Source organism: Cololabis saira, chromosome 12, assembly GCF_033807715.1.
Source record: "Cololabis saira isolate AMF1-May2022 chromosome 12, fColSai1.1, whole genome shotgun sequence".
In the NCBI taxonomy this organism is placed as follows: Eukaryota; Metazoa; Chordata; class Actinopteri; order Beloniformes; family Belonidae; genus Cololabis; species Cololabis saira.
Window position 1 is genome coordinate 31411400 of NC_084598.1, and position 18672 is coordinate 31430071.

At 40.4% G+C, this 18672-nt stretch overlaps 1 protein-coding gene across 2 annotated transcripts in view; it reads left to right on the forward strand.

Annotated features, from left to right (window-relative positions):
* LOC133457383 (uncharacterized) overlaps positions 1 to 18340 on the forward strand; it is a 36749-nt gene extending 18409 nt beyond the window's left edge. Inside the window, exons 9-15 of one of the 2 annotated variants that reach the window (XM_061736601.1) lie at positions 1644 to 2264; positions 3142 to 3855; positions 11392 to 13198; positions 14974 to 15150; positions 15889 to 16065; positions 16442 to 16488; positions 17300 to 18340. In XM_061736601.1, the coding sequence (XP_061592585.1) occupies positions 1644 to 2264; positions 3142 to 3855; positions 11392 to 13198; positions 14974 to 15150; positions 15889 to 16065; positions 16442 to 16488; positions 17300 to 17844 (4088 nt within the window). In that variant the 3' untranslated portion in view covers positions 17845 to 18340. Of the gene's footprint in view, positions 1 to 1643; positions 2265 to 3141; positions 3856 to 11391; positions 13199 to 14973; positions 15866 to 15888; positions 16066 to 16441; positions 16489 to 17299 lie in introns of those variants that run through there. The other variant, XM_061736602.1, reaches the window with a different exon arrangement.
* Positions 18341 to 18672: the final 332 nt, after the last annotated feature.

The window sequence follows — 18672 nt, forward strand, 5'->3', positions numbered from 1 at the left end:
CGCACATGGTACTTGAGTCACAATAGCATTTTATTTACCATGGTTTGAACAATGCATTTTGCACATTGCTTAGTTGCACATTTTTAACTTTATTTATTGAATGTGTGTGAGCTTTTGGGAGACCCTTGTGGCCGCGGTTGATTGGGTGCCGTTGGGCAGGTGCGGCAGTGCGCACTCGGCTCCGCCTGCAAGAGGAGAAGAAAGTTAAGCTGCGCCAAAGTTGCACATTATTGGAAGTGCAAACAGTAAGCGATGTAGAAGGGAAAGTTAAGGTCTGCCGAAGTTGTGCAGATTATTGGAAGTGCAAACTGTAAGCGATGTAGAGGTATTTGTGACTGTGTGTGTTCAATTTCATCAGTGGTGAGTGAGCAAGTTAGTACTGTGGGGAGAAAATACTTTGTCTGTGTTTAATACTTACCTTTCCGGTCACAGCGCCATTATAAAGGTTCCGGGAGAGACCAAGTGACAAGTTAGGACGTTAGGGTGGGGTATAAATTAATGTTGTTTATTTCTATTTATTGTATTTATATTTTAGATGTGTATTCAAGATGAAGATGCAGCTAAATTGGATTTTTCATATAAGGTCTATATATTTAAGGTGTGTCTATGGTTAGTTAGCCATATGATACATGTTTAGTTCACCTGTGGAATGGTAGAGTCCGGGGATTAATCCGGTGGCACAGTATTTAAGGTGACAGTTACCAGCTGTCTGTGTTGCAGGTCTCACCACCAGAGACATTGCCACTCATCACTGTTGTTAGTCTGGGACTGCACAATAAAAGAAAGTGCAATGGGAAACCTGACCACTGCCTACGCTTTTCTTGAACATCATTCAGGCGCTCACAGGTCACAGGTGTAACAATGTGCTACTTGAGACAACATCTCTCAATATATCCAGTCTTGGGGACGTCAGTATGAAAGCTCTGGCTCTTGATCTATCATTGTAGTGCCTGGCCTTTTGCAGTTGTGGGTAGGATGAACTGTCCATGATTCAAGGAAGTTTGTTGTGACCTTCCATACCTCACTGACTGAAGTGTCTCTAAATTCTGTCCAATGATTTTTGAAGCTTTCTTAATGACTATATTCATCCTGCTGTCATCTCTGGTTGTAATGCAGTTCCACTAGCAGCCCACAGTAGATATTTGCTACCACTGACTGGAATATTTCTGTAAAGTACACAGTACTGGTTTACTAGTGGTTGTTGAGGTGTACACTCAAGTACTTGTCAGGTAATTAAAAAACCTAAAGTATTTGTCTGACAAAAAGTAATGGCAAATTAAACTTAATTACTTAGTTCTCAACAAGTGCAGAACCTTCAGAGAACTCTGTAATCCTAACAGTACCACCAAAACCATCCAGTTGAGAGTGAGCATGCTGTTATCAGTAGACGATGGTTTCATCTAGAATTTTCCATCCATCCATCTATCTAAATCTGCTCCATACTCGTCATCACAGGGTCAAGTAATTTTTTCAGAGGAATGTTTTTTTTTTCTAAACTAGTATTACAGTATCCTGTAATACTACTGTACCACACTGTCATACCTATCAAGTTTCACAATGAAAAATCATTGCATTGTATTTTTCCATTAATGTTGACTGTTTTTGTGAAGTTAAAAAATTATTTTGATTGTGTTTTAATTTAGACTCTGATGCCAAACAGAGACTTCAACGGATCGGTAAGAAGAAAATCTTGGATTTATACAAGGAGGAACTGGATAAATTACAGCAGGATACAGAACTCTGGGACAAAACGGCAAACAAGAAACCTTACCAAATCAAAAAATATGAGGATCTTTTTCCTCATTCTCGTTCAACTGTGCGAACAGTTCTAACGAAAGGAATTGCTGGTATTGGCAAAACATTTCAAACAAAGAGATTCATGGTTGACTGGGCAAGAGGAAAATCTAACAAGGATATTGACTTTATAGTTCCACTTTGCTTTGGAGAACTGAGGGAAAAAAGAAAAGAAGATCAAAGCTTGAAAGATTTGCTCAGTCATTTCTTAGAGGAATCAAGAGTTTTCAGGTATGAGAAGTACAAAGTAGCTTTTGTCCTAGATGGGTTGGACAAATGTGACCTCACTTTAGACTTTGAAAAGAAGGAGAAGCTTACTGACATGATGACGCCAGCTCCGATGAATGTGCTGCTGACAAACCTCATCGAGGGAACTCTGTTCCCCTCTGCTCTTGTCTGGATCATCTCTCAACCCTCAGGAGTTGAAAAGATTCCTTCTGACTATATCAATAGAGTGACAGAATGCCGAGGTATGTATATTTTTTAAGGATTGCATTAAGAGTTTTCTACAGAGACAGAAAATGAAGGAGGATTAAAGGAGGAAAAGCTGTTTATGTGCTATAATGTAATATTTTGTTATTCAATCATTAATAATTAGTGCAATAATTTGTAGCTTAAGAAACAATCAACTAATAAAGCAGACACAGCTTCATAAATGAGAGGAGACCTAGGTAGGGCTGGGCAATTAATTGAAAATGAATTGAAACTGAGATTTAAAACCTATAACTAACGCAACCTTCCCCAAGTTGGTTGTTACGTCCTTTTCTCTTGTGATTACCATCTTAACTGTGTATGTGAACGTTCACATGCTGCCCCAAAACATACTACCACAAAATTGATCTCTACAATTCCATATGAAAAACTTATATAAATAATTGTTCTTTTAGCAAGTAAGTTTTCAGGTTTTTTTTCTTACTGACTTTTATCTATCTATTAAGTATTTGATAAATTACCTTGAATAGTTAGTTTGTGTGTAATTATTTTGAAATCACAAAGTACTTATTATAAGAAAAATATCCAATCTTTGGTAGCTTACCTTTATAGAGCTCACCTTTTGTTCTGGGGGTGGGGTTCAATTAATTGTGGAACTTATTTGAGGTCATAATCAACACGTGAACTATTAGTTATTTTGTTATGTGTCTTTGAATCAGACACCAAACAAATTAAAAAAAATGTACTATTATGTACATATATGTACAGTATACACACACACACACACACACACACACACACACACACACACACACACACACACACACACACACACACACACACACACACGTGATTCCACCTTTCATTTATAGAATACCACCAGTAATTTGCTGACCTTCTGTTCTGTTCACTCAGAGAGCTCAGTACGGCGGAAAGAACTGGTATCAGACCTGAGAAAAAGATTTCTTCAAGAAAACAAAGATGGGAGTGAAGATGAAATCAATCATCCTAACCAGAAAAACACAGAACACATCATCAAAGAAATCAGTGTTGGTGAGAACGCCGATGATGAGGAATGTGAAGAGGCCATGGCAAAATCCAAGAAACTAGTCAATGCACCCTCTGATATCTTTAAGAAGAGAAGACAAGCAATGATGTCTTTCTTCCTAAGAGAAAAAATGAGAACTGTGCTGACAGTTGGAGAAGCCAACGTTGGAAAATCCTTTCATGTGAAGGGATTCCTTAGAGCATGGGCTGAAAACAAAATAGATGATGTTGAAGTTGTATTCCCACTTGACTTCTCAAAGCTCAACTTGATAAAAAACGAAGTCAGTTTGGTGGGACTTCTTCATCACTTCTTTGAGGAAACCAAAAAATCTGTAATCTCAGATTATGCACGGTTCAAAACTGTTTTTGTCTTAGATGGCTTTGATGCTTATGAACACAGTCTGGACTTTGAGAAAAATGAGATCTTGAAGGATGTCAGACAACCAGCCTCGGTCAACAGACTGTTAACAAATCTCATCAAAGGACAACTGCTCCCTAAAGCAAGAGTTTGGATAACCTCCCGACCATCAGCTGTTAAAAAGCTGCCAGATGACTGCATTGACAGGATGACAGAAATACAGGGTAAGGTTATAGAGTTCATACAAAATAATAGTAAAGATTAGTAAACCTTACATGAAATAACCATCCTTCAGTAGATGTTTTATTTTTTAAATGTCTGCTACAAGTCCTTGCACAGGTCAAACTTTTGTCAATGTTCACCCCACGGACCAATACAGTTCACTTTTTTTATACCATTGTAGTGTATTTACATTTCTATAAATAGTCTGACCAATCCAAGGGCCCCTCCACACGTGGGGCCCCTAAGCTGCAGCCTAGGGAAGCCTGTGCATTAATCTGCGCATGATTTCAAGGCAATAAACATGCCTACCAACACACTCTCACTCTGGACGCGTCCAAAACCGACGCTTGGTCAGGCGCCTTTGGCGACACCTACTGACGCAAAAGATATCCATCTGCGTCTCTCTCAGATGCAAGAGGAATACTATGGATTCCAATGTAATCGCGTCTGCGGCTATATGTGACACTCACAGCAGGTGATCAAATGCATATACTTCAATTTGAAAGTGTGGTTTGATGACATTTCTAGCGAGAAATATGCATTTTCCCCCACAATCTCTCTTCAGTGAGTGTATATTTTATATTAAAAACATTACTGTTTACTCAAGCGTACTCCTAAATTAAATACTTACCTGCTCTATTCTACTGCCCTTATTTTTAACAGCTTGTGCTCTTACAACGCCATATTAAAACAAATTATAAACCACATTAACACTTCATAGAAACAAAATAGATCGAGGGATGAGGTCTGAAAGATCTGTTTTGAAACATTGCTTAATACGTTACGCCACTGAACGCAACCCTTTCTGTCGGCGAAATAGAGCAGCAGGACAAAATGTTAATACTGCGGGTATACTGACCTAATGCTCTTGTTTGGAAGTCCCGCCATATTAAAACAAATTATAAACCACATTAACACTTCATAGAAACAAAATAGATCGAGGGATGAGGTATGAAAGATCTGTTTTGAAATGTTGCTTAATACGTTACGGCATTGAACACAACCTTTCCTGTACGGGAAATAGGCAGCAGGACAAAACGTTAAAATAGCACTAATAAATGCATATATTGATCTTTACCATCACATACATCTACTCACAATATAATATGGTCACACTTTGTCTGTTGAACAATGAGCGGATATATGATTTCTGAACCCTAATGTCAACATCTTAACCCTAAACCGGAAGGAGGTTTTTTTTAAGATATGTTTGCATAACTTAAACACACAGAAATGTATTAGCACTATGATATATTATACATTTGATCATCCAGGATCATCCTGTCAGACTGGGGAAGGGGTTAAAGGGTCTATAAATAGCCATGTTAAGTTAATGGGAAAATTTCAAAAGGTGAAACAATCAGTAGTTAAAGGGGAAAATAAACTAAGAACTGGTCCAAATTGAATAGTATGACTGTGTATAATACTATCATCGATATCTTAAAGAAATCTGGCCACAAAATACTCGTTAAAAGATTTTGACTGATTGTTTCCAGCTTGGCCCTTAAAGAGGTCTCTGAATATACAAGTCAAACATCTATGATGTGTACCAACAAGCAGAGGTGTCAAGTAACGAAGTACAAATACTTTGTTACCTTACTTAAGTAGAAATTTTGGTTATCTATACTTCACTGGAGTAATTATTTTTCAGACGACTTTTTACTTTTACTCCTTACATTTTCACGCAATTATCTGTACTTTTTTACTCCTTACATTTTAAAAACAGCCTTGTTACTCTATTTCATTTCGGCCTTTAAAAAAAACTATCCAGTTAAATTGTATGGAGGATTTTTTGTGCCAAATTTAAATAAATAAATACATCATTAATGAATTAAAATGGGAATTAAATATATCATTAATTAATTAAATGTGTCATTAATTAATTAAAATTAGAATGAAATATGTCATTAATTAATTAAAATACAATTCATTTTAAGTAAAAATATATATTTATTATTTCAGCATTTAATTAATGAATGACACATTTAATTAATGATTTCGTGTTGCGTGTGAATCATGAAATGTAAAACTGCATTTAATTAATTAATGACACATTTAATTAATGATTTCGTGTTGCTGAATCATGAAATGTAAATGTAAAACTGTCAGTTTCACTCGTCAAACTCAGTGGGCGGAGCTAACGCAAATCTAGTGGAATCCACTGCTTTGGTCTGAAACTGGAGGTAGAAGCCTTTCTAAACATGACAGCTGTGAGTTGCGTGTTGTAGAGAGTTGCGTGATGCAGCAGCAGGTATCTGCTGTGACGGAGCCGCTGGAGCCGGAGGAGTTCTGCTAAGAGCTTCTTCAATTAAACTCGCTGCTTCTCTCAGGAGCTCTGGGCAGGATTTTGACATTTTGTACACCTTGCTGTTTCAACGTTTGTGGTTAGAGGACCGAGATTTCGTTGCCAATAACATTTTGGAGTAGAGTAAAAATTTTGGAGTAGAGTAAAATTTTGGAGTAGAGTATCCAAACCAACGTAGAGGTGAATTATGCCACTTAGTGTATCGGAATGTGTTCACAAGCCCTGCAACAATCCATTATGTGGATTCGATTAGCCTTGACTTGATGTGCAGGGGAACCAATCAGGTGTTTGGAATCCGCCCACTGAGTTTGACGAGTGAAACTGACAGTTTTACATTTACATTTCATGATTCAGCAACACGAAATCATTAATTAAATGTGTCATTAATTAATTAAATGCAGTTTTACATTTCATGATTCACATGCAACACGAAATCATTAATTAAATGTGTCATTAATTAATTAAATGCTGAAATAATAAATATATATTTTTACTTAAAATGAATTGTATTTTAATTAATTAATGACATATTTCATTCTAATTTTAATTAATTAATGACACATTTAATTTATTAATGATATATTTCATTCCCATTTTAATTAATTAATGATGTATTTATTTATTTAATTTTGGCACAAAAAAAAAAAAAAAAAAAAATTGCTCCATCCGGATTGAGTGAATTTGGTTGTGGTTGGATGAGAAGTATAAACATAATACCATTCCGACACCCTATTGGTTTGTACGCGTCTGCTCTCTGAAACACATGTTAATGCTCAATAGTACACATATATGGTTCTTTAATATATTTGCATTATACTAAGATTCAAAACAGATCTTTCAGACCTCATCCCTCGATCTATTTTGTTTCTATGAAGTGTTAATGTGGTTTATAATTTGTTTTAATATGGCGTTGTAAGAGCACAAGCTGTTAAAAATAAGGGCAGTAGAATAGAGCAGGTAAGTATTTAATTTAGGAGTACACTTGAGTAAACAGTAATGTTTTTAATATAAAATATACACTCACTGAAGAGAGATTGTGGGGAAAAATGCATATTTCTCGCTAGAAATGTCATCAAACCACACTTTTAAATTGAAGTATATGCATTTGATCACCTGCCGTGAGTGTCACATATAGCCGCAGACGCGATTACATTGGAATCCATAGTATTCCTCTTGCGTCTGAGAGAGACGCAGATGGATACCTTTTGCGTCAGTAGGTGTCGCCAAAGGCGCCTGACCAAGCGTCGGTTTTGGACGCGTCCGGAGTGAGAGTGTGTTGGTCCTACAGTAGTATTGGACAAATTCAGCATCAAATGAGCAACAAGAAGATAATAGATAGACCCTCCAGGAATCCGCGATTCCGTGATCGCGGAATTTTTCGCGGATTTCACGGCTGTCCGTGGATTTACAGACCTTCCGTGGATTTCAATGTCTGGTGCAGAAAAATCACTTTTACTGGGGTTAATATTGCATATGTCCGCGCTGAATATGCGAATTATGCGGGGCTCGCTTGATTTCACCGCATCATCACCGCACATTTTCGCATAAAGTTTGGAAAAAGGGGGGAGTGTTGTGAGGGACATGTCAGGACGCCTGGTTGCGACGTGCGGGACCCGCCCGGGGACCTCCACACCCCTCGCAGAAACCACCACCCCCCAAACAGCAGCTCTCACCCGCGGGGGTGAGAGGAAAAAGGGAGAGGAAAAAGAGAGTCCACCGGCAGCCGCGCCCCCCGCTTGCGCGGTGGGACGGGCTGCCGGTGGACTCAGGTCTCCGCGCTGACCGCGCACCACTGCGCCGGCGGAGGCGGAGGCGGAGCTCCCATCCACTTGGGGGATAGTGGCGGCGGACGCGTGGGGTGACGGAGCGTTGTCTCGTCCCCCTCGTCGCGCCGGCGCGCCCGGCAATCACCCGAGCACTGAGCCGCGGGCTGGAGGGAGAGAGACGGCCGGCCTCCGGGCCGCCACGGCCCCTCTCCTCTCCACCTGCTCTCCTTTTTTTTTCTCTTACGACCTCAGATCAGACGAGACAGCCCGCTGAATTTAAGAGGGAAGAGCTCAGCGCCGAATCCGCAACTTCCAGCATATTCCGCAATTTCACCGCATAAAAGCACATAAAAAACCCCCACATTTAATCGCATAATCAATGATTTTAGCCCGCAGAATCAAGGATTTTAGCCCGCGGAATCAAGGATTTTTGCCCGCGTTTTTCTGGAGGGTCTAAATAGAGTGTCATCATTTATGACAGTCTAATATGTTATTCATTTATGGGTAATATGGGTAATATTATGGCACTGGAGGATAATGATTGAAAGAATAAAATAGCAGAAACAGGCTGAAATGAGTTTCCTCCCTGGGGTGGCTGGATTCTCCCTTAGAAAAAGGGTGAAAAAGTTCAGTCATCCAGGAGGGACTTGGATTAGAGTCAGTGCTCCTCCGCATCGAGAGGATCCAATAAAGCTGGTTGGATACCAGGTGTTATATTGGTGGTTGGAGTGGCGGCTGAGGACATTCTAGAGCAGGGGTCCCCAAACTTTTTTCAGTGGGGGCCACAACAACTTTCCTTTCTGTGATGGGGGGCCGAGGTTAGTCTATAACAGGAAATGATCTGCCCCGGCTTAACCAGCGGACTTCAGTGTAAAGCACATCTCTGTGGGCTGATTCTTCTTTCTTTGCAGCACAGTGCTTGCTGGTGAATCAAGCAGTGGACTTGTAGCGGGAGTGTGAGACCTCTTTCTGCCATTTCCTTTTTCACGTGCCCGACGAGCTCCTGCGACGCGCCGGTTATATTTGGAGCACCGTCCGTTGTGATGCTGGCCAGCTTAGACCAGTCCACATCCAACTCTTCCATTGTTTGGCAAACTTTACCAAAAATATCCTCCCCTGTTGTTGTAATGCTGCCAGCTCCTCGGTAACTTCAAAGTTGGAATTTACTCCCCGAATAAAAATGAACAGTTGTGCTGTGTCCTGCATGTCGTTGCTCTCATCCAATGACAACGAAAAATACACAAAATCTTTAGCTTTCTCTTTTAGCTGGGTGGTAATGTACATTATCCCCCATTTCTTCATCCCGCCTGGTGACTGTAGATGCGGACAGAGTCACCGCGTTTAGGAGATCTTTCTTGTCCGGACACACCTCCGCAGCAGTGCTCCAACACTTTTTAATAAACTCCCCATCACTGAACGGCTTTCCACAGCGTGCTATCAGTTTAGCTACCTTGAAGCTGGCCCGGACGGACGCCACGTTCATCTGCGTCTGACGCAGTAATGTGCTCTGTTGGGCTAATCCACATTTTAGCTTAGTCACCTTGTCTCTCCTCACTTGGCCCTGCAAGCTAGCACAATGCTCTCTATGGCGGGTTTCATAATGTCGACGAATGTTAAATTCTTTGAAAACTGCTACCGTTTCTTTGCACATCAGACAAACTGCCTTTTCCTTGCACTGAAAAAAAAAATAGTCATCTGTCCACTGCTGTTTGAAAACTCTGTTTTCTCTGAGGAGTGAGCAGGTCGCATCTTTTCACCAGACAGGGTAGGGCTTTTCCAGCCGGACGTAGCGCGTGGAAGGATCACGTTATTCTGGCCAGATCCTCCCCACCCCATCTGTTCCCCGGTTGGCCAGAGGAGGCATGTGTAGCCCAGGACTGTTGCATGTTTTTGTGAGGGTAGCTCACATTAGCTACAAAGGGAACACGGGGAGAACATGCAAACTCCACACAGAAAGGCCCTTTCACCAACCCCACCCAGGGTGTGGGAGCTGAAGTCATGGGGAAACTAACACGCACTTCAGCGCCCACAGCATCCCCGGCGGGAATCGAACCCAGGACCTTTTTGCTGTGAGACGGCTGCACTACCAGCCTTGCACCGTGCCCCTTTGTCGTCTTTTTCTGTCAGCTCACCACTCGGTCACGGTAAAAGTCACGTCAGAATATACCATTGTGTGAGGGGGTGAAGATGAGCCACTATTAGTTATAAATAGCTCATAACTATGGTCAATTTTAATTAGAATGCCAACATTTAAGTACGGATATCTTATGATAGGAAAAAAAAAAAAAAAAAACGTAATTTTTTTTTTTTTTTTTTTTCTAGGATCATAAGTGGGCCACCCCAATTGTTTTGGCGGGCCGGATGTGGCCCGCGGGCCGTAGTTTGGGGACCCCTGTTCTAGAGAGATTATACCCTTTGACTGGCCTAGGAACCCCCCACTGGATGTGGTGAGGGAGGGCTGAGCCTCTCTGTTTAAGCCCCCGTGGCCCATTTTTGGATGACAACTGTTAATGAATGGTTACATGGAAAACAAAAAACAATTATACTGGTAATACTCAGTACCTTCTTGATTGAGTATGTTGTAGGTGCACAAAAACAAATTACAACTGTACACGGGCAGCTGTCTCAAAGCTGCAGAGGTTGCTCATCATTTGTTTCTCTATATGGAATTGTAAATATTACAACTGCTCTACTTCTCATTGCTCTCCCAGCTTAGGCACTCAGACAGGCACAAACAGAATCTAATCAGGGTTTTCCACCAATAATAACCAGTGGAACCATGTCACTACTGCATCAGTAAATGCTACTGACCATATGGGAATCAGCAGTGTTGAATGATTGACCAACTCCTCAGGTGCATGTTCTGTAGGTTGGCAGCTCTCCCTACGTTGTCTGTGGGAGAGGGTTGCTGACCCATATGAAACTCTTGCCCATGGTTTCTTCAGCGGTACTGATTATCCATCCATTTTTCCAGCATCTATAATGGCTTATTTCTGTTAAGGGGAATCCCCTGGACCCAATCCCAGTTCTCTTTGAGCAACACACAGGGGTACACCCTGGACAGGGATGTACGTTCCCTTGGGGTGGGGTTGTTCTTTCTTCAGCATTCTGGACACATTCAGACAGACCAGCTTTGCGCTATTCATGGTTTCTGTCCTCTATGTGAAAAAGGTAATGGATAGTTTGGGACTGAGAGGAAGCCATAGTGTGAGGAGAAGACCTGTAAATGCACAGGGAAACCCCCAACAATCAATTACCTTATACACCCAATAATGTGGGTTACAACAGTTCCTGACACCATTGCCTCTGACCAAAGAACATGACAAATCCATATATAATATATATTATTATTATTATTATTATTATTATTATTATTATATATTATAATATAATAATATTTTGATAAAAATGTCCACTGTAAAAGATTAAATTGTGTCAAACATTAACCGACCCATTTTCCTTTGCAGAGAAGCCAGATATTGCAAGTCAACGGAAACTCAAAACTAATCTACAGGAGCGTTTTACCTTTGTGTCTGAGGGGATTGACGGGCAGAACAAATCCCCCCAATCCTCTCTTCTTAATGAGATCTACACGGACCTCTACATCATAGATGGGGACAGAAGGGAAGTCGATGCTAAAGCTGAAGGTAAACTAGTTGAAGATGCAAAATTCAAGCAAGAAGAAACACCTATCAAATGCTGCGACATCTTCAAATCCGAATCTGATAATAAACGCATCAAAACTGTGCTGACGATAGGAATAGCAGGCATCGGAAAATCATTTGCTTCTATGAAGTACATGCTGGACTGGGCTGAGGGCAAAACAAACTGGGCTGAGGGCAAAGCAAAGGAACATATTTATTACACATTCCCACTACCTTTCCGCGAGCTGAATCTAAGAAAAGAGAAAGAATTAAGTTTTGAGGAACTTCTCTATCAGTTCTTTCCATGTATGGAGACCTCAGAAATAAGTGACTTCAACATGTACAACATTCTAGTTGTTCTGGATGGCCTTGATGAATGTCGCCTTGATCTTGATTTCACTGAAAACAATTATTTGAAAGATGTGACAGAGAAAACATCAGTGAATGTTCTCCTGAGAAACCTCATCCAGGGAAATCTGCTGCCTGAAGCTCAGATCTGGATCACTTCCCGACCCGCAGCATCCAACAAGATTCCAGCTGGTAAAATTGACCGGATGACAGAAGTACGAGGATTCAATGATGAGCAAAAAGAAGTGTATTTCAGGAAAAGGTTCAGTGATGAGGCTCTGGCTGAAAAAATCCTGACACATGTGAAGAAATCCAGAAGCCTTTTTATCATGTGTCACATCCCTGTTTTCTGTTGGATCACCTCAACAGTTCTTGAGGAGGTTGTGAACCTAGAACAAGAAGAGGGGCTGCCCAAGACCCTGACTGACATGTACGCACATTTCCTTCGTCTGCAGTGCAGGCAAAGCAAGGTTAAGTATTCTGAATGTGAGAAAGGGAAGGGCTTGGAGTCATGCTGGAAAACGCAAAACAAAGAAACGATCCTGTCTCTGGGAAAACTGGCTTTTGAGGAGTTAGTCAAGGGCAACCTTCTCTTTACAGAAGAAAATTTGACAGAATGTGGTATTGACATTACCAGAGCTGCAGTTTACTCTGGGCTGCTCTCCCAGGTCAAGCGAGAAGGCCATGGGCTTTTCCCGGAGAAATTCTTCTGCTTCGTCCATCTGAGCATTCAGGAGTTCCTGGCTGCTCTCTACGTCTATCACACATTCAGTGACAAAGGGGAAAATCTGCTTGCTGAACCAGTGGTCTCAGGCTTGCATCCATCAGACTTCTACAAGCAAGCAGTGGACAAAGCTTTAGGGAACGCACATGGAGAGTGGGATCTGTTTCTCCGCTTTCTTCTCGGCCTCTCTCTTGACACGAATCAGGATCTTCTCAGGGAGTTGCTACAAAAGATGAAAAACAATGAAAAAACTAACAAGGAAACAGCTGAGTACATCAAGGGGAAGATAGATGAAAACAAATGTGACCCAGATAAAAACGTGAATCTCTTCCACTGTCTGAACGAGCTGAATGACCACACTCTTGTTGCAAAAGTCAAAGAGTACCTCCAGTCAGACCAGAAGTTTGAAGCTTTCACTCCCTCACAGTGGTCAGCTCTGACTTATGTTCTGTTGATGTCAGATGAGAAGCTTGATGTCTTTGACCTCAAGAAGTACCTGAGATCAGAACATGTGCTTCTTGGAATGCTGCCAGTGGTCAAAGTCTCACAAACTGCCCTGTAAGTAAATTTAAAATATACACTCCTGATCAAAATCTTAAGACCAGTTAAGAAATTGAAAGAATTTGCATTTTGCACTGAGGATCTTAAGAGGGTTCTAAGTAGAGCTTCAAAATTCAAAAAGAAGAAATGGGAGAAAGACATGAAAAACTTTGAGCAGGCAATTTATTTAAGACAACAATTTAACTGAAATGTGCTGTTCATCAGCTGATCAAAGGTTTAAGACCATAGCACATAAAACAAACAACTGTCCTCAAAACAGAAAAAAAAAAAAGCTAGATACGAGTGTGTCGAGAAGGATAGTGGGAAGGTTGTGCCATGTGGTGAAGACTTTGAAGACTTTGCCGTTTGAAGACTTTTTGATTTTTGAAGCCCTACCCTCTCAAATGCTGTTTGATGGTTATTGGGCTGCAGTTGGCCCCAGTAATGGCCTTAATTTAAGTCGAGGATCATCCTGTGTCTTGATGGACAGCCATTCGCATCTTCTGGCTCCGCTCCGGTGAAATTTCTTTGGGTCTACAACTTTTTTGTTCCATAACCCTCAGGATCTTTTAGAAATTTCAAAATGACTGTCTCACTGCGTCCAACATCAGCAGCAATGATATGTTGTGAGAGGCCTTGCTTGTGCAGCTCAATAATCCTACCACGTTCTCTTCAAGTTTTTGCCATCAGGAGATCTTGACAGAAAATGACATGGAATCCAAATTTTTGCACAGATTTTGGCTTGTAATGGCCGGGACACACCAACCCAACACCAACAGTTGGACAAGGGGCGGTGCCTTGAATCGGGTTGATGTGTCCCTTGCAGTTGTCTGTCGGCGCTTATTTCGGACTGATTCGACATGTAGAATCGGCCACTAGCCGTCGGTCGTTATGACCAATCTGATTGGTGGAGTGCTAGCCCTTGACTAGCGAATCAGAATTAACTGGAAATGACGATGGTAAACTTACTAGCTAAACAGTGATAGTACAAACGCTAAAATAATTCTATCATTGCATTGGTTTAAATTTGGCTTGTGTTTGATTGTATTATATTTTCTTTATAAGCCATCTTATTTTCGATCCTTCTTGACTTCTTCCAGATATGAAAACACTGACTGATGACAGCGGGCTCAGTTCAGAACTTGACACTAGGGAAATCAGTCATTTCCGGTTGTTCTTTTTTACTTTTGTTTTTGTGCGACATCATAGATTGACGCCGCCTGCAGTTATGGAGGCATATTACGCCCTGCGCATGCGCAGAATATACGCTCTAGTCCACGTCAGGTTGTGTCTTCGGGAGGATTTTTTGACCAACTCAAGGAGATGAGAGACGATTTTCTGCCGGGTTGCTGTGTCCCGGCCTTTAAAGCTGTGATCTTAAACTTTTGATCAGCTGAAGAACAGCCCATTTCAGTTACATTGTTGTTTTCAACAAATTGCATGGTCAATTTTCCCATGCTCTCTGAATTCTCTGTTGAAAGTCAGTTGATGTATTGGTCACACCCACCATTCAAGTGCAGACAAGCCAGTTGGTGTTGAGTATCAGCAATAGAGAAACCTATATCTGTAGCTTTCAGCTCCACAGGAAAAAAAATATTTGAAGAACCCATTTGTTTTATTGAGTTTATGCCTGAACAAATTTAAAAGGATGCATCTGGGTTACTTGCAATAATGATTCCAGGTATTCTGAGATGTAATAAGATGTAATAATTCTGAGATATGTAAATGGTATCAGTGGAAGTAGTTTACATTTTCACTTTAACTTTAAAGCCTTTCATGCCATCTTTTGACAGGCTGAGTTGGTGTGAACTCACTGAAAAATGTTGCAGTGGTTTGAAATCCTCTGTTCTCTGCTCTGCATCTTCAAACCTCACGGAGCTGGACCTGAGTCATAATGATCTTCTGGATTCAGGTGTGGAGCAGGTTGCAGAAGGTCTCAAGAGTATACACTGTAAACTAGTAGCTCTCAAGTAAGTGAACATTGTAATTACTCTACCCTAGGCAGGAAACTGGATTTACCAAACATATTTGTATTTGGTTCTCCAGCTATTTTTGACACTCCTACATTATGTAGAGGACAATAAATGTATCTGCAGATTGAACACTACTGCCTTTATGATGCATGTGCCTGTAAAGCAAAAGTTAGTACTCCCTCTGCATTTGTTCCGCTGAGGTATTTGGTAAACTGTTTGTCCACAGCTCTCCTGAGGTTCTTCCATGACATGTCACTGGGCTTCAGGTCTGGACTTAAGTTAACCCATTTTGGTATCTTGATTATTCTGGTTTTCCACCATCCTGATATAGATTTGTTAGTGTGCTTTGACTCGTGGACTTGAGAAGATGGCTTCACATTTGTCTTCATAATACTCTGTTTAGAGAGTATTTCATAAGTGACTCAAGGTATGCCGCTTCTGAGGCTCCAAAACATCCCCAAATCAATGACCATTAAACTGAGATTAAGGCGAGTCCAAATCTATTTGGTCATAGCAGAGATTAACTTCAGTTGTGCTGTGTTTTTCCCCAGCAACCTTCCATTTAATCTCCTGTGTGTGTGTGTGTGTGTGTGTGTGTGTGTGTGTGTGTGTGTGTGTGTGTGTGTGTGTGTGTGTGTGTGTGTGTGTGTGTGTGTGTGTGTGTGTGTGTGTGTGTGTGTGTGTGTGTGTGTGTGTGTGTGTGTGTGTGTGTGTGTGTGTGTGTGTGGTCTGCAGGTTGTCAGGTTGTCAGGTGTCAAAAGAAGGCTGTGCTTTCCTGGCATCAGCTCTGAAATCTAACGCAGCCTCCAACCTGAATCACCTCAATCTGAGTTACAATCATCCTGGAGACGATGGAAAGATGCTTCTCTCTGCCATCGTTGATGACCCAAATACAAAGCTGGAGAGACTGTGGTATGTTAAGGTGTTCAGATGGAAAAAAAATCTTAAAGACACAGATATCCTTTTGTGGTACGCTCACACACGAATTATGTGTTAACGCTCAATGGGTCATGCTTCTGATGTTGCTTTGTCATACCATAAACACAAAATCCTTCCTTTTTGCTACAAAAATAAGCCACTTAGTTAGAAACTGTCCCGCCTCCATGTACGATTTCATTGGCTCCTCATAGTCCTCGCTGCTTACTTGCAATTTTATTTGGCTACCGCTCACAATGTAAGATGGTAAGATGGAAACAGCGATCCGGTGATTGGCAAGTGTCAAAAGAAGAAAAGATAATTGGTTGAAAATACTGTACTAAAATGAAAAAATTGTCATTGTTTTCAACAGTTTCGACCACTGTGGAGAACATCGGTTAAAGCCAGGGATGCAGAAATGTAAGCTTTTCTCCAAGCATTTTCTAATCCTTTTGATTGTTTTTAATATATATATATATATATATATATATATATATATATATATATATATATATATATATATGTATGTGTGTGTGTGTGTATGTATATGTATATGTATATATATATATATATATATATGTATGTATGTATGTATGTATGTATGTATGTGTGTGTATGTATATATATATATATATATATATATATATATATATATATATATATATATATATATATATGTATGTATGTATGTATGTATGTATGTATGTATGTGTGTGTATGTATATATATATATATATATATATATATATATATATATATATATATATATATATATTTTTTTTTTTTTTTTTTTTTTTTATATATATATTTTCTTTTTTTTTTTTTTTTTTTTTTGAGGTGTACGCTGCCTGCAGGTTGGTCTGACCCATTCTTAAGAAACAGGACATTTCAGGAACACAGTTCCAATAAAAACTGTCTACTACAAAAAAAAACATACCTCCACATTTGGGCATCATATTAAAAAAAGTTTGTCTGTTGTTCAGTGAATGATTTTACATCCAAGTTAAAAAAATTCAACCCTGTGAATAAGACTCTGGCAGACGAGGGATCCACCTGATAATATCTGACTTTTTAGACCTCGCTGTATTCTCCATGCGTTATTAGGGCCCGAGCACTGACAGTGCGAAGGCCCTATTGTATTTTTCACTTATTTTTATATATTTTTTATTTCCTTTTTCAGTTTCACCAAAAACACCCAGATTTATGTAATTTCTTTTATTTATTTTTTTAGACGACCCAGTTCTGACGCTTGATGAAAACACAGCAAGCAGACGGCTTTTTCTGTGTGACGCCAACAGGAAAGCGGCAGTGGAATTCATGCTCAGAGATGTTAAACAACCTGAAAACAAGAACAGGTTTAAGAGGACACAGGTGCTTTGTGACAAGGGCTTGAACTGCCTCAGCTACTGGGAAGTGGAATGGGAGGGGGAAGTCGGGATTGCTGTGGCATATGTAGGAGTAAGTAGGTCGTTGGACAGCAGCGGTGGCTTTGGAACCAATGAAAAGTCCTGGAGTCTAGTATGCTCCGAAGCTGGAGGCATTGCCAGGGTTGGTAAGGAGGCAAAACGTATTGAACATATGCCATGCAAGAAAATAGGAGTGTTCCTGGACTGGGAGGCTGGAGAACTGATGTATTACAATGTTTCATCAGAAGGACTGAGCCTCATCCACACAGTCAAGCACAGATTTACAGAACCCGTCTTCCCGGGCTTCTGGGTTCAGAGGGGCTCCGTCACTTTGTGTGACATATCAACTCAAGGATTCAAACCAGTTTAACTTTCTGTACTCAACTCAATTCTCAATTTTATTTACAAAGCACTTAAAAAAAACAACACAGTTGGCCAAAGTGCTGAACACCGAGAGAATTGAAAAGAAAGGAAGGAGACTGAAAACAAACCTCATAAACGGAGAAACAAATTACAATTTGAAAGGATAAAGTCAACATCCACACTGGATAACAAGCCAAAGGAATAAAAGATACAAATATGGGAGAGATAGAGAGTGATAGCCTAGCAGTTACAGAGGTTGGGCTTGGGTCTGGAGGACTTCTAGTCCCTGGGATCTCAACTGAGGTTAACCACTGCAGGCTCCTGAGCAAGGCCCTTCACAGTAATTGCTCCCTGGGTTCCCTCTGCTCCTAGTCTAACCAGTGACCAGTGATGGGTTAAAAGAGGACTTATTTCAATGTATTTTGTATTTTTGTATACTGACCAAAAATTTACATTTACCTAGAATTAAAACCATAATGACATAAGATACAATACAATAACTTGGTGGTCAGTAAAAGAGGTGGTCAGTACACAAATAATTAAAATAGTGAATCAAATTATTAATTATTAATTAATTTGATAATTAAATTAATACATTAATTAAAATATTAAGTGAATTAAAAGCCAAGGAGAATAAATACTGTACGTTTTAAGTGAGTCAGCCTAACGGATGTATGACGGAGTATATGGCTGCAGCAGGCTGGACAGATACGGTTGGGCAAGGCCATGAAGATATTCAAAAGCAAATGGAAGAATTTTAAAACCAACCCGGAAGCGAACAGGGAGCCGATGGCATGATACCAACACTGGGGTCACCGGGCCAGTTCAGAGACAA